Here is a 13947-nt window from a genome sequence, read left to right as displayed (position 1 = left end):
AGTATAATTAAAAAAACACATTGGATAATAATGAGAATATAGTTATATTTTTTGCTCATATTTAAACGATGTTATCTAAAAACAATTTGGCTAGAGATTAAGTTTGGAATTTGATAGGCATTCAGAAATGTATTAAAAAAATTTAAAAACTTGTAAAAAATCAAAATAAAGAAAGAATGTAAGATTATTGGAATATGTAATATCTGCCTTGAAATGAATTGCGAACAATCTGCAAAGAAAATATAGTTCTATAAATAACGATAAAAATTGGTAATTTTTTATATTTGTTTAAGAGAGTAATTGGAAGCATCATGATAAACATCCAGGGAAAGAAAGCAAGAAACTTATCATTATTTCGAACCCCGGTTTCATCGGTGCGTCACTTTACTCCCCCTGGATGCCAGCTCGCAGGTCATCACCATCGAGTGAAATCTCTCACCAAACATCCAACCTGAAACCCTCTCTCTCTCCCCTATAAATACCCACCCAAAACCCACACAGCCCCTCATCACCTCAAACTCCAGAGTCTCCACTATATACCTACTTTCCATAAACCAAGTTAAAACATCATGAAGACGCTCCACACCACCTTAGCCCTTCTAGTCCTCCTCTTGGCCTCTTCCTATCTTCAAGCCACCATGGCCGGCTCACGTAAAAACACTAATTAAGCTCATGAGAGCTGTTGTTTCTCTCTAGATTTTTTTGTTAAGTTGCACTGATCAGGTTGCTCTTTTTTTTTTTTTGGTGCTAGCTTTCTGCAATTCCAAGTGCAAGGTGAGGTGCTCCAAAGCAGGCGTTCGGGACCGGTGCCTCAAGTACTGCGGGATATGCTGCGAGGAGTGCCACTGTGTGCCTTCGGGGACTTACGGTCACAAGGATGAGTGCCCTTGTTACAGGGACAAGTACACTGGCTCTGGCAAGAGGAGGAGGCCCAAGTGCCCCTGAGCCTCGTTCTGAGGCTAAATACCTTTTATATAGCCTCTTTGCTTCCCCACTTGGCACCGGTAACTAGCGGGTAATCATGTTATTGTGTGTCTATAAGAGTTGATATGGAGTGGGATAAATAAAGGAAGTTGTTTCTGGAGTCCTATAGCTATATTTCTTCGTCCAGATGTGAGAGTGACGACGAGTGTTCGGAGAAAATAAGAGAGAGATCTGTTGGGATTTTTACCGTTGTATTTTCCCATATATATATATATATATATATATATATATATATATATATATATATATATATATATATATATATATATATATATATGTATGTATGTATACCACCATGTTTCTTATATTTGTTTTCTATGCTCGCACTGAACGTTTTGTCACCCTTTTCCTACTTGCCATTGGGATCGATTCTATACTTCTGCAGCCCCCCAACCAACAAATATTCCACCTCCAATTTATGGTCTGGAAAGGGGGTCAAGTTTGCTCCAAAACAGTGAAAGTAAACTATTAGAAGCATAGCATTCGTTCTAGTGCGCACATCATGATGGCAATTTTCCTTTTTCCTTTTTTAAAGTTTGAGTCCGGAACCTCTCCCAAGAACAGCATGCATTGAGGGGAGGTATCGAACTTCTTTTTTGTTTTTCTATCCTGTTGATGTGCAAGTGATATATGTAAGTGATTTCTAATCCTTCATACATATATCGTTGCTTATAGCTAGCTTTCATTCTTCCACTAGCAAGGCACCGATTTTATAAGTTTAACATCAGCATGGACCCTTCTCGTGGCCCTTCCCGTGTTAAATACCAACGTACAGTAGGGCCGACACGATTATTAAAGTTTTGTTGACCACCTGGTTTACGTACCTTATCGTGGTTGTGGGTGGAGCGAAGGGCAACTACGTAGCGCTTGACATGGTTTTAGCATCGTTTTCTTAAAGCACGGGAACTCTTGGACTAAATGTGGCTTGCAATAGTTAGAAAATTAAAGTAAGTGCATGATGTTATTATACTACACTACTTTATCAATTACATGGATCAACATTCTAATGCTACTTTTTAATTGTAGAAAATACTAACAAATCATTTACTTTTAAAAATTATATATAACATAGGAAAATACATCCAATTTATTTACATATTTAATATTTTAAATGGTTAAAGTTTTAAAGATGTACACACAATAGAATGAGCGCGTGTGTGTATGGCATATAGTTAAGAATCATTCACTGCACAAATTTCAAAGCATTTCGAACCTCTTCATCCGTATGTTTGCATAGATTTTAAAATGTCCTTAATATATGGCCCATAGTTAAGAATCACCTATTATACAAGTATCAAATCACTATGAACTCTTTTATTCATCCGTCTATATTAGATTTCAAAGCATCCTTTGTAAAGGATTATCTATTCTCCAAACTCCTTCAGTCATTCTTGTTCAGAAGAGGATGAGGGTATATTGGTTATTTGCAACGGTAGACTAATGTTGTCACTTGGTTGGGAAATTAAGATCAATTAATTTGGAACGATTTAGAAAATTGGAGGACCGGTCTATGAAAGAAAAAAAAAAAAAAAACTGAGGAGGTGTGCTTATAACTTTTTTTTTAAAAGGCCGGAGAACAACACAAGCCCTATTTTTTTCTTTTCTACTAAGGCGGGTGAGTCGGTCTATACGAGTAAGAACACCCCCAATAAAACCAGAAAACAACACATCACGAAATGCCTTAGGAAAATCTTCTTCCTGAGTCCACAAGGTGCCACCAGAGTGATTAACCACGTAAGCGGCCACCCAATCTACAGCATCATTGGCTTCCCTAAAAACGTGCTTGGCCTAGAACGCCATCCCCTCTGCCCATCGGCCAAATATTCCGAACCAGGAGGTGGTCCTAGCTCGGACCCCCCGGATCCAATCTATCACAGTGGCCGAGTCACCCTCCAAGATAATAGAGTCGGTCCGCAACGTGTGCCACGCATAGCGAATACCCACTCAGACTGCTTGCAGCTCGGCTCCGAAAACAGTGGTATATAAGAGCTGACAGCCACCAGCAGCTACTACTTTCGGGCATGAGTCCCTGGTAACACAAGCCCTGTTCCCCACTTTAAGAGGCAATAGAGTACTAGGATCATGTAGCAGCATGTGGCGGAATGGAGTTGTTCTCACGTTTGTATGCACCGCGTACTGTTCGCATTCAGGACATAAACTTGTAACCTTATCTGAAAAGAAATGCACGCCATATCTTAAGGTACGTTTTGCATGAACCAACGGGCGCCCAAAAGCATTTTCCGATACCTATTTTTTCTTTCTTCCCTTTTTTTTTCTCTAAGAGAGTTGAAGTACATAATCTAATCTGTTGGTCCATATTGGCATGACGTTCACCAATCTTTTGGCCCAATCTTGTTGTGATGCATTCGGATTATGCCCAGTCATGGAGCTCGCAACAAGTGCTCTTGGACGCTCGCCTCGTACTCCTTAGAGGAGCCATTGTCAAATATGTGTGTTATAAAAAAAAAAAAAAAAAAATTGTTAATTAAGGAAGTGAAATATAGCAAACCTTATGCGATTATTTTATTTGATGAACATATATTGATTTCAATGGCCCATAGCATGGTTCACCATACTGGCTCAAACCAAATGGTATGGAACATACTGTACCATACCAATATAGTGCTAGTATAGCCTCGGTGTGAATCTAGTATTGAGACGATAAATCTTGATCCAAGGTGCATCGTGGGATGATTCAACTATAATTAAAAGCCTCAGCTTTTTTTTTTTCAGGTTTGACGCATCAAAGATTCGATCCTGCTTGACTGGAATAAAGAAGACATCAACAATCCAATAAAATTAAATAGTCCAAATCTAACCAAAATACAGAAAAACAGAAATAAAATAAGATAAACGACAGAAAGACTGTTTGAAGCTTCAAATCTACTAGTGATATCATTATTTTTCATGTCAAAAACCATGTTTTCAACAAAAAACTAAGTACCATATAAAACCTCAAAATAGGGAATAACGAGAGCAACAAACTTCTTTGTTGTATCATAAAACATCTCGAGGGCTTAGAAGTTACAACACAGTCATATCTCAACTTGTAATCCTAATACATTTCTCCTGTATATTACACGTAGCTCACTAGCCTTGAGAACATGCTAGTTGGAAGCATTTTTTATTTTTCCTGATTCTTTTCCTTCTCCTAGCTGTCCAAAGAGAGAGCAGGGATGGGGAGGTATGATTTTAAGTTAATCTTTTTCGTTAGTTCTCCGAAACAGTGATCTCTTACCATTGTTATCCTATAAAACACCTTTCCAAATCCATGTATAAGATTATAAGAACTGTTAGATCCTATACTTGGTGCCTATGAGTGACCGTCATGTTGCTTTAATCTCTAACCTCATGGTTTGAAATCCATGCAGATGGACTGCTAGATCGGTGGATATTGGATAACCAAATAACATTGCCTCCATCTTCACACGAGGATCGAGATCCAAAAGGATTGGGGAGGTTTCAGCGAAAGAAAAAAACGATTGGGGAGGGCCAATGGTTCTCAGACACTCAACTGATTTAGGTGAATTCAAGGGTTCTAAAAGTTTGTTTAAATATGAGGGAGGATAAGGATGTCGAAAGCTCTTAGCTTAAGTAGTTGGCACTTCTCTTCTAAGAGCTTGCTTTTGGAGGAGATTCAGCATTAAAGATGTATGTTTTGAACATCATCGTAGATTTACAAATGGACCTGAAAAAGGCGATTGATATCCATAACCATAAGACTTAGGTATCAGGGGTCTGAGATTTCAATCGAGTTGATTTAGAACTTAAAATGAGGTTGGACATATTAGAGTAAATCCAAAGATCCTAAAGGTTTTGTTCAAATATGAGGATGAGGATATTTCAAAGATAAATGTAATCTGCAAAAATGAAAGTTTCATATGCTGGAAATATTGAGACATTTATATAGTGTTAGTGATGTCATTAGTTGTAAGTGCTGGCCGATTCCAATAGAACACATAGATCGTTGAGAATCCTCGAAGAATGTTAATCACAAAAGCTTGAGGTTGCAGAAATTTTGAAGGGTTTTAGGGTTGTGGAGGAGAAGAGTGGAGCGGAAGAGGAGAGAAGGGGCTCGAGTTCTCTCGACGGCTTTTGACCAAGAGAGACGGTGCTCTAACCTAATCACATAAACTGGTTTAAACCGGTTTACTGAGAATGTTAGTCCAATCAAACTAAAGGATGCTTTGGATATTAGGTTTATTGTCAGCCGAGTGTTCTGTTTGCAAGAGTTTAACCCATGGACAGCTATTGATGTTTTCTTAAAAATATAGTGTCCATCATACGCAAAAGAGAAAGAAAGGGACTGGCTTCCAACTTCAGAAAAGAATGGGACCGTCCTGCAAAAACAAACCTCAAAAAAGGAAAAAGAAAAGAAAAGAAAAGAAGATTAATATGCTCCTGCATTCATGACACCATATCAAACTAGAAACTCGGCCATTCTTCCTTTTCAGAACATATGTCAGGGTCAGGCCTAGAGTAATTCTCCCTTCTGTGAAATAATTTCAATAGGTCTCTTTTATCCAAGGTATACCGGCTTAAGATCACCATGCCAGCCTAATTTTTTGACATTGGCATTGAGGCTCCAGCATCACTTAATTCAGAGGATTAATATAACTTCGCCGATCCGATCCATCTGCAGCTGCTTCTCTTCTGAATTCCAATTGCACCCTTGCCTGCCCCAAGTTGCATCCATCTATTTTTTTTTGTATGTTCCTTGGTACTGACTATAGTGATCCAGGGAGCAGAGAAATGAGTCCCTCCCTTGGATAAGCCTCCTGACATATTAAACCTGTCAACAAAATCAAATTTCTTCCATATTAAGCTAACAGTGTTGCTCAAGCCTGCAAGATATTGAGTAACAAACACCATATCTATCACAAGCAAACCCTGCTTGATTCATACAACTGAAAAAAGCTAGGAAGTCTAGGAAGAGTCATCAAAGACTAAAAGTGGGGGGAAAAAAAGGGGCTTTAAATATGCCCTTGGAGTTTGGACAAAACCATGGCTGACACAAGATTCAGCCTGCTTATTTCTACTATTGAAATGTGCAAATACTTCAGCATAACAATGAATTCACCTGTGAATGAATTACTTGTCATCTCCTGCATTGCAACAGGGAGAAAATTTGCTAGAGATAACCATACCAAAGAGGCTTCTGCAAATGGCTCGGAAAAGCTGATCGTGTGAAATCAACATACTACAGAACTGCTGGCCTCTTCAACACAGAGGTAGAGTACAGCAAACCTATTCCAAACACAACTACGCTGTGGAACATTATTTGACTGATTTACAAGACCATGAAAGGCCAATCTAACAATATAACCCTCGAGCTCCTGCAGCTTCTGTACAACATTATCTCCAATCTCTCAAATGTGGGATAGCAAACTCATATTCTGTATCTTCCAAACATGTTAAAGCAAAATCAATTCTATTTTGAGTTCAAATCCTCATGAGAATCTCCAGCGGAATGCTGATGCAAGCCGAGTGGATAATTCACCACCACGCAAGATGAGATAAATTATAAATGCCACGTATACAGCCACGGCTATGCACACAATAGAACCAAGCAACGGACCATGTATTTCAGAAGAGAAGAATTCCAGCAAGAGGTAGCCGTTGATTATTATTAGCAAAGCTGCGACAGTCCAGGTTACCATCTACAGCAAAAAAATCCGAATAACATATAAGAAATCAATTGTTAAGATTTTTTTATGAATGCAAACAAAAACAGTTAGAAGGCATCAAAACTATAGTGCACTAGCAGTAAATTACCTATTTAAGGATGAGAGCAATATCATGATCTAATTCAGTTATAAAAGAAGACCGATCGAACTTAATTTGACACCACTTGCTTAGGGACCCACCCAATCAATTCAAGGTTCAAATTGTACACCTAGAGCAAGGTTTGTGGTTCCAGACCTCAGCCAAACTATAACCTTGCACGACAAGAAGGGCAAGGGATTCAAGTAAGAGCAAGGAAGTAGGACAAATTACCAGCCTTCTAGCATGAAGTTGAAGTAGTTTCAATTAGATTACTGCCACATATCTAATCTTTGTTCCATCTTGTTAGATATGTCACATGAATCACCTAGAAAAGTTGTCTCATGCACATCACCATTACTTTTATATATACTAGTAGAAAAGTACTTCCCTAATATTTGGTCAGTTATTTAAAATTCTAAAAAAAATGCTGAATATAATAGTTGACTGAGCCAACTTGGTTTCTTAACACAAATTTATACAATTGTAATGAATGTTAAATAGTCCTATCACCATGCACTTTTACATGGTTTTAGTATTCATTAATTTGTTTTGTAAGTCAAGACTTGTATATATTATTCCTGCATAAGTACTTCCCCATCTAGATCCGTCCCTAAAAGTTCTTGTTCACAAGAATTCTTTTAATAGCCTTCTTCATATTGTGAATGGAGCTTCATGCTGGCAATTTATAGAGGCATATGAAAGTATATGACGCTGCTTACATGAACTTAATAAGACATACTTGGTCATTTTAAATTATTTTTTCTGTTTCTTCCATGTCTTCTAAAATTTCCATGTTACGTTACTGACATTCCTTCAAGGACTTTTTATTGTCTTCCAATGAAAGCCTTTTGGATCTCAATATTCCACAAGAGATGCATTATATTTAAATGGGAATGTCATATTCAATATGTTTAAGAAATTACAGAATCCATGCATTAAAAAAAAAAAAAAAACTTTGCAGATCTAACTCAGTAACCTGTTCCGGGTACATTTACATTTAATCCTTCCAGGAAGGAAATGTTTCTCGTTCCTAGCATGTTATGTGCAGTATTTCACACAAGTTGATTTCCCTATGTCCCTACTAATATTTTGATACTTCACATAAACTTCAAATAAATGAATATCGAGCACCAATATAAAATTGGGCACACAATCACACAGCTTGAGTCACCTTCCTGATATAATAAAAAAAGATCCTTTCAGAGGTCGTAGGCTTGTTGAGTACAGTGCCACTGAAGTTTTATTTACTATAAAACCTTTTTAAACTTGTCTTGCAGGGAGGAAAACCAATTGACATTTAACAAGTGCTTAACTCCCTGCCTTCCTACCCCCTTTCCTTCATGCAGTTTCAAAATTTAGAATCATATATCTTTCACATAATTGTGTTGGGAACTTGGGATATTCATAATAACAATAATTTACAGCAAGCTTTAGACCAGAATTTTTCTAGAAACATCAACTAGACCAGACACTTTGTTTGAGCATCAAATTGGAAATGAACTTTCAAAAAAAAATTAAGAATAGTACATACATATACAAATTTTTAGACCTGTATGTCATCATTTTCTTGCTTCATCATGCAAACGAGTTGAAAATAATATGTATTCTAACTAGATGTGGACTTCAGTTGAACTAAGGGTATGTACTAGTTTGAAATATCAGGATGTGATTTTTTCAAGAAACACCAATTAGTCAAAGACTGATATCACCACATCTCTTCCTCTGGGCTAAATGAGATTTGATGCATGACACCTTGAAATTATTAACCATCACCTCCAGCTTCTAAGTGCAAACAAATCAAAATAACCAGTTCTTTAACTAGTTAGTAGTGAAAGTCAGTCAAAAAAATTCAAGGGAACAATTATGATTTTGCTAAAGGTGTATATCATTATTTTTTTTTGTTTGATATAGCCAAGAACTCTCTTATTTCTCTTTATTCTCCCACCATCACTGGATACCACTTGGAATAACTGGTCCTCAAACTAATAATGGCAAACTCTTATTAAAAGAATACAAAGGGCAGGGTTTTAATGTTGCCAAAGGTTTACAGTGTTTTCCTCTTTTGAGAGGCAGCAGAAAATTCCTTTCATGAGAGAACAACACGAGAGAATAGCTCTTCTATCTTGTAACGAGAATTGAAAAGGTAGAATAAAGAGGCAGTTTCTTTTATGCAATAACACATACAAGAGTGATGGAAGAGGAGGAAGACAAAAGACACCCCCATAAACCAGTAGCAAGAAGAAAATATAATGTTCCTTAAAACTCATGAGAAGTATGAAGAAGAATCCTGAACAACACGTCTTTCTCTTTCTTTCCTTACTTCCCACCATAATATATCCAATAATCCAGCAGCTTCTAGAAAATGGTGACTTTAACAAACAACTTATAATAGATTGAGAATTGAAAGTGTCAGAACTCAGAAGAGATGTTCTATATCTTATCCTCCATGGACATAATAACTGTTAGGGAGATACCACCTTTGACAAGATCTTGATCTTTAACTATAAGATGCTCCTAAGTCACTTGATGATAAAATCGATTGAAATTATGTGGTACCACAAGGTTCAATGCTATCTAAAATTATAAGTGCAAAAGGAATCAGCATGAGCATACACAACTATCAGTTCAGCTAATGTAGCTACACAGCATAGTGCACAAAATGCATGAATGAAGAGCATTATTAACAGATAATACATTCATATTTGATACTGAAACAGTCCATTCAAGATGAAAATTTGATTCCTGAACCTGTTGTACAAAACAACACTCATTAAATAGGCTTGCATCTAGAGCAGATATGTGTAAACACATTTAACGTAGATGGAGTTTCCTTGGTTTACAAAACATTCCATTGGGTAAGAGTTCTTCCAACACAGACCTATAATTTCAGCAATTTTATGTGTTCACGTAGATCATATTTCGGCTGTACCATATTCCAAAAACAAAGTTACAGGTGTACATGAACACCATATATACATATACATAGACATATACATTATATATAGAGAGATATAAACCCTGCGTGGTCAGTTAAGATAAAGTTCCACAAGCATAGATAATGTTTCAACAAATGTAAATGCTATATTAGATAGATCCTTTTAGGTTAAGGAAGTTATTAAATGAACTTCCATAAGGTATAGTGGCTATAGTATATCCAGGGGATTTAAACTATATACCATATCATGCCGGTTGGATTCAAGGAGTGACACAAAAATGCCAAAACTATGGATGCACCAACATGGAAAGACAGGAGAAACTGTTAAATGATATACTAAAGCAATGTAAGTTCTGCAAAAGAAATCACACAATTTTAATTGCTTTATAGCAATAAGCAAACATGTTTTTTTAAAAAAGAAACTGCAGTCTTTTGAACAAAACTAACATAAGAAGTTCAATTTTAGTTGCAACATTCTTGCTAATTAACATGTTGTGAAACATATCTGCCACAATTTCCATAAAGATTTAACCACTAAGTTTACATGAATCAACAAAACATTGGATTAAATAATACAAAAAAGAAAAATGCATGAAAGGGGAGGTTTTAGGAGAGGAAAAGATCAGCATGATTGATTTTGCTACTTCCACAAAATTTGAAAATTAATGAAGCTTGTCTGTGATAACTACCCTTACTTTTATACCAGATGAATAGCTCTTTTTAAGCTCTAAAACTGTATATTTGAAAGATGAAACTCGATTCAAGAAGATTAAGTAAAACTAAAAACCAGTGGCTAGCAACGAAATAAGAAGCATGGAGCTAGCAAAAAACAAGTCATGACATAAATGAAAATATATGTAGCAATAATGCAGACTTAAGTTACAACCTGAATAAAAAGTATTATGTTCATTACTTACTTGAATAGTAGCGCCGATTTTGAAAACTCCCATAAGATGCTCCTTTGATACCAATGTTAGAAGTGGAATAAGGGCAAATGGGATCTGAACAGATTGCAGCACATTGAGCCACTCATTTAAAATATCCAATGTAGAATCAGATGAATCAAAAAACAAAGCAACAATTATAGTTGGCACAATTGCGAAGCTCCTAGTAAACAATGCTCTGATCCATTTCTTCAAACGAAGATTCAGAAATCCACCCATGATAAATTGTCCAGCATAGGTGCCTGTAATCGTACTACTCTGCCCAGCTGCTAATAACCCGATTCCCCAGATGTAAAGAATAGGAAATAGCCCTCCCCCATACTTCTCTTGTAAAAACTTCCCAGCATTCTCGAGACCTATACTATTAGCTTCTTTAGTACCATAAAATCCTTTTGCAAAAACTGTTGTAACAAACAGATTTATTGTGAAGGAGACAATCAGGGCCAAAGAAGACTCTATGGAATAATAATTTATTGCTTCTCGAACACAGATTTCATTGTTAGGATCAATCTTTCTTGACTGTACAAGAGCAGAGTGCAGGAATACATTGTGGGGCATAATGACACAGCCCACAACCCCAACAGCCTGCCTAATGGTTTTTGAGCTTAGTTTTGGAACCAATACACCTGCAAAGAAACAACTAATCAGCTGTAATTTGAAGAACTTGGATGAAGTGGAAAAGGGAGCCAGACAAGAAACAACAAGCCTTTTTAATGAAATCAAATATCTACCAATCAGAAGCTGCTTCCCACTGGGCTTAGTTTCACCAAACATCCAAGCAAAGGAAATGCCCATTGTTGCGATGAGAAACGCAAAAACAGCTTCTAATTTCCTCACACCGTAGTTCTCAAGGAACAGGAACATGAAGCTGCCAACAAAATGATGCATATAAAATCTTCATTCACAATGTTATGGCATACCTTAAATTCTGATGACAGAGAATTGGGGCTTCCTATCAGAACAGAAAACGGAAATGGTTGCCATACCGACCATAAATCTATGGTAAACTTTATTTTGCAAGACAAATTATCAAAAGAAAAACTCAATCCAAACCTTCTTTCAAAAAGCTTCTAGCATTGGCAGAGCCCTACGGTTTAACTAAGAAAGTAGCGGAGCACTTTATCAAAAATATTCTTCAACTTAAAATTCTTTTCAGAAGCTGTAGACTCTTTGAATTATATCTCATTTATCCCTTTTTATAAGCATGAAGATTAGCAGTGTATCTAACAATATAGACTGGGATTATAACTGGCACTGGCTTATAGGCGTTGCACTTTTAATAGCTGAAAATCTACATCGTGTGGTAAAGTTTGTTAATCCCAAAGAACATTGATTTAGCCCCGGGGAGCTATAAAAGTGAAATCTCTTATATAGATATAAGTGTCTGTCCAGGGTATTTCTGGGACTGAATTCAGAACAGATAAAGCTTAAATAGTAATTCATGATTTAAGAAGCAAACTCAAACTCTATTAAACATAATAGATCAGATTATGTCTAGCGTGATCTTAGTCCCAGAAGTGAAAGTGAAGACACGCACAGAGAGCGCATATCATGAAGCATACTTTGAAAAAATCTCTATCTTTTTAACAAGGGGAAAGAGACGGAACAAATTCGTGATGGAAAAACAAAAAAAAAAATCACAAATTAAGATAGAAGGACATAAAACATGAACATAGCTTCTTCAATCTCACCCAACAAACCAGAATTCCTAAAGAGAGCGATAATTTTGGCACCCAATCCAATAAGATCTGCAGGGATCTAAATCAGGAGAGAGAAAAGTACCCAGATCCTCACCAATCCATGGCGGTGATAACAACTCCAGCCCAAAGCGGCAGCACCCCGCGGCTAAGAATCTTGATAGCAATAGCGCTCCCGATCACCTCCTGTATATCCGCCCCAATCAGGGCCACCTCCGCCATGAACCACAGCGCCAGTCGCGCCCAACCGGGATACTCCTCCCGGCAGAGCTCCGCCAGGTGCTTTCCCGTGGCAACCCCGAGCCTGGCCGACAGCATCTGGATCAGAAGCCCCATGGCGGTGGCCCAGAACAGCAACCACAGCAGCGAGTACCCGGCAACGGCCCCGGCCTGGAGGTCCCCCTCCAGATTCCCGGGGTCCAGGAAGGCAATGCTCATCAGGAACCCGGGGCCGGTGAAGAGCCAGAGCTTCCGCCAGGAGAAGGTGGGGACAGCGCCCGGCTCGTCGGCGTCGATCCCGACGACGATCTTCTCTCGGGCGTCGTAGGCGCGCTCCTCGGTGTCGTCTTCTTCGTCATAAAGGGAGTCAGGGCCAGCGGAGAGAGAGGGAAGGAGGGAGCTCTCCTCCTCGTCGCCGGGGTGGGAGGAGGCCATGGGGGAGAGGACGCGGAGGGGGTAAAAGGAAGGCTTTTTATTGTTACTTGGAGCGGGAGCGGGAGCGGGAGCGGGAGCGGGAGAGACAGTGGGGACGGCGGAGAAGGCTGAATCGACCGGTGCGGGATCCATTTGCGCGCTTGGTCGGATGGTCGGAGTAGCATTCCTAAACGTCCCGTCTTTCGTTCCGTCTATTTGAGTCAAAAAGGAACAAAAGGGAGATGGAACAGCCCTGGAGGCGAAAAGGGTTAGGGAGAATAAGGTTAGACTTCCACGTGTCTTCTTTGGTTGGTGGGAAGTTTTGTTTACAGATTCGCTGTTTGCTGTGTCGACCTAGGTAGCCTAATGTTCTTTCATTATTACGAAGGAGGGCCGGCTGCCGGCGTTCCCTCTAGTCGGGCATAAGGGTATATAGATCCGATGCGGGTGGCTGTTCTTTTGCTGGGATACGGAGATTGCTGTATTCCTAGGAAATTTCTTGCTACTGTACTGAATACGTACATGGTATACTGCTCATGCAAAAAAAAAAAACAAGTGACTGTAATTTTCAAAAAAATATTATTTTTATCTTCTGTTTTTGTTTTTTCAGAAATCAAAGAAGAAAAATGAGCTGTGCCGAACTACATGGGCCGTGAAACTCATTTGATTTTAAAACTTATTTATAAAATTTTTAGAGACGTTGGAGGCAAAGTTCATTGCTTTAAAAAAATAATAAAAATAAAAACAAAAGCAGTAAAAGTTTTGTGCAGGTACTGTTTTTGATATTCATTTCCACGCAAATTGAGCTAGTTTAGAGAGAAACTAAAACCGCATAAATTCTTAAGTACTCAAAAAATTATATTAAAAATATTAATATTTTTATTTACTAAGAATTTGGTATTTTTAGAGTAGTTAATATGATAAGATTGAAAGATTAGAGAAGCATGAAAAAAATTTAAAGTACATAGGTCTTCAGACATTAGAGTCT

General features: G+C 37.9%; 2 protein-coding genes across 3 annotated transcripts; one reads left to right on the top strand and one right to left on the bottom strand.

The window, feature by feature from the left end:
• Positions 1–483: 483 nt before the first annotated feature.
• Positions 484–1216, top strand: LOC103709202 (peamaclein-like). The gene is made up of 2 exons (XM_088703985.2): positions 484–651; positions 752–1216. The coding sequence occupies exons 1-2, from the start codon at positions 570–572 to the stop codon at positions 943–945; spliced, it is 276 nt and encodes a 91-aa protein (XP_088560111.1). The 5' UTR covers positions 484–569; the 3' UTR covers positions 946–1216.
• Positions 1217–5204: 3988 nt separating this feature from the next.
• LOC103709201 (metal transporter Nramp6-like) lies at positions 5205–13359 on the bottom strand. 2 transcript variants are annotated; one of them, XR_604416.6, is made up of 5 exons: positions 12424–13203; positions 11361–11497; positions 10603–11255; positions 6065–6644; positions 5205–5776 (listed from the first exon to the last, which is right to left on the bottom strand). XR_604416.6 is itself a non-coding variant. In XM_008794429.6 (4 exons), exons 1-4 carry the CDS (start codon positions 13110–13112, stop codon positions 6435–6437), a joined length of 1689 nt encoding a protein of 562 aa, XP_008792651.4. In that variant the 5' UTR covers positions 13113–13359; the 3' UTR covers positions 5938–6434. The 2 variants fall into 2 exon arrangements, 1 of the variants encoding a protein (XP_008792651.4); XM_008794429.6 differs by lacking the exon at positions 5205–5776 and having other exon boundaries at positions 5938–6644; positions 12424–13359.
• Positions 13360–13947: the final 588 nt, after the last annotated feature.

The sequence above is a fragment of the Phoenix dactylifera genome, chromosome 9 (genome assembly GCF_051530095.1).
Source record: "Phoenix dactylifera cultivar Ajwa chromosome 9, Ajwa_hap1_PhDact_Kaust_v1.1, whole genome shotgun sequence".
Taxonomy (NCBI): Eukaryota; Viridiplantae; Streptophyta; class Magnoliopsida; order Arecales; family Arecaceae; genus Phoenix; species Phoenix dactylifera.
The sequence above is the reverse complement of the archived record's forward strand: the minus strand, read 5'-3'. Positions and strand labels throughout refer to the sequence as shown.

Bases quoted from the DNA above. Each gene is read 5' to 3' on its own strand.
- LOC103709201 (XM_008794429.6), bottom strand. From the start codon at position 13,112: ATGGATCCCGCACCGGTCGATTCAGCCTTCTCCGCCGTCCCCACTGTC. The intron at 11,498-12,423 runs GTGAGGATCTGG...TTTTGTTGGCAG, and splicing joins GTTATCACCGCCATGGATTG to CTTCATGTTCCTGTTCCTTG. The intron at 6,645-10,602 runs GTAAGTAATGAA...TTTTTGCTGTAG, and splicing joins AAATCGGCGCTACTATTCAA to ATGGTAACCTGGACTGTCGC.
- LOC103709202 (XM_088703985.2), top strand. From the start codon at position 570: ATGAAGACGCTCCACACCACCTTAGCCCTTCTAGTCCTCCTCTTGGCC. The intron at 652-751 runs GTAAAAACACTA...TTTTGGTGCTAG, and splicing joins AGCCACCATGGCCGGCTCAC to CTTTCTGCAATTCCAAGTGC.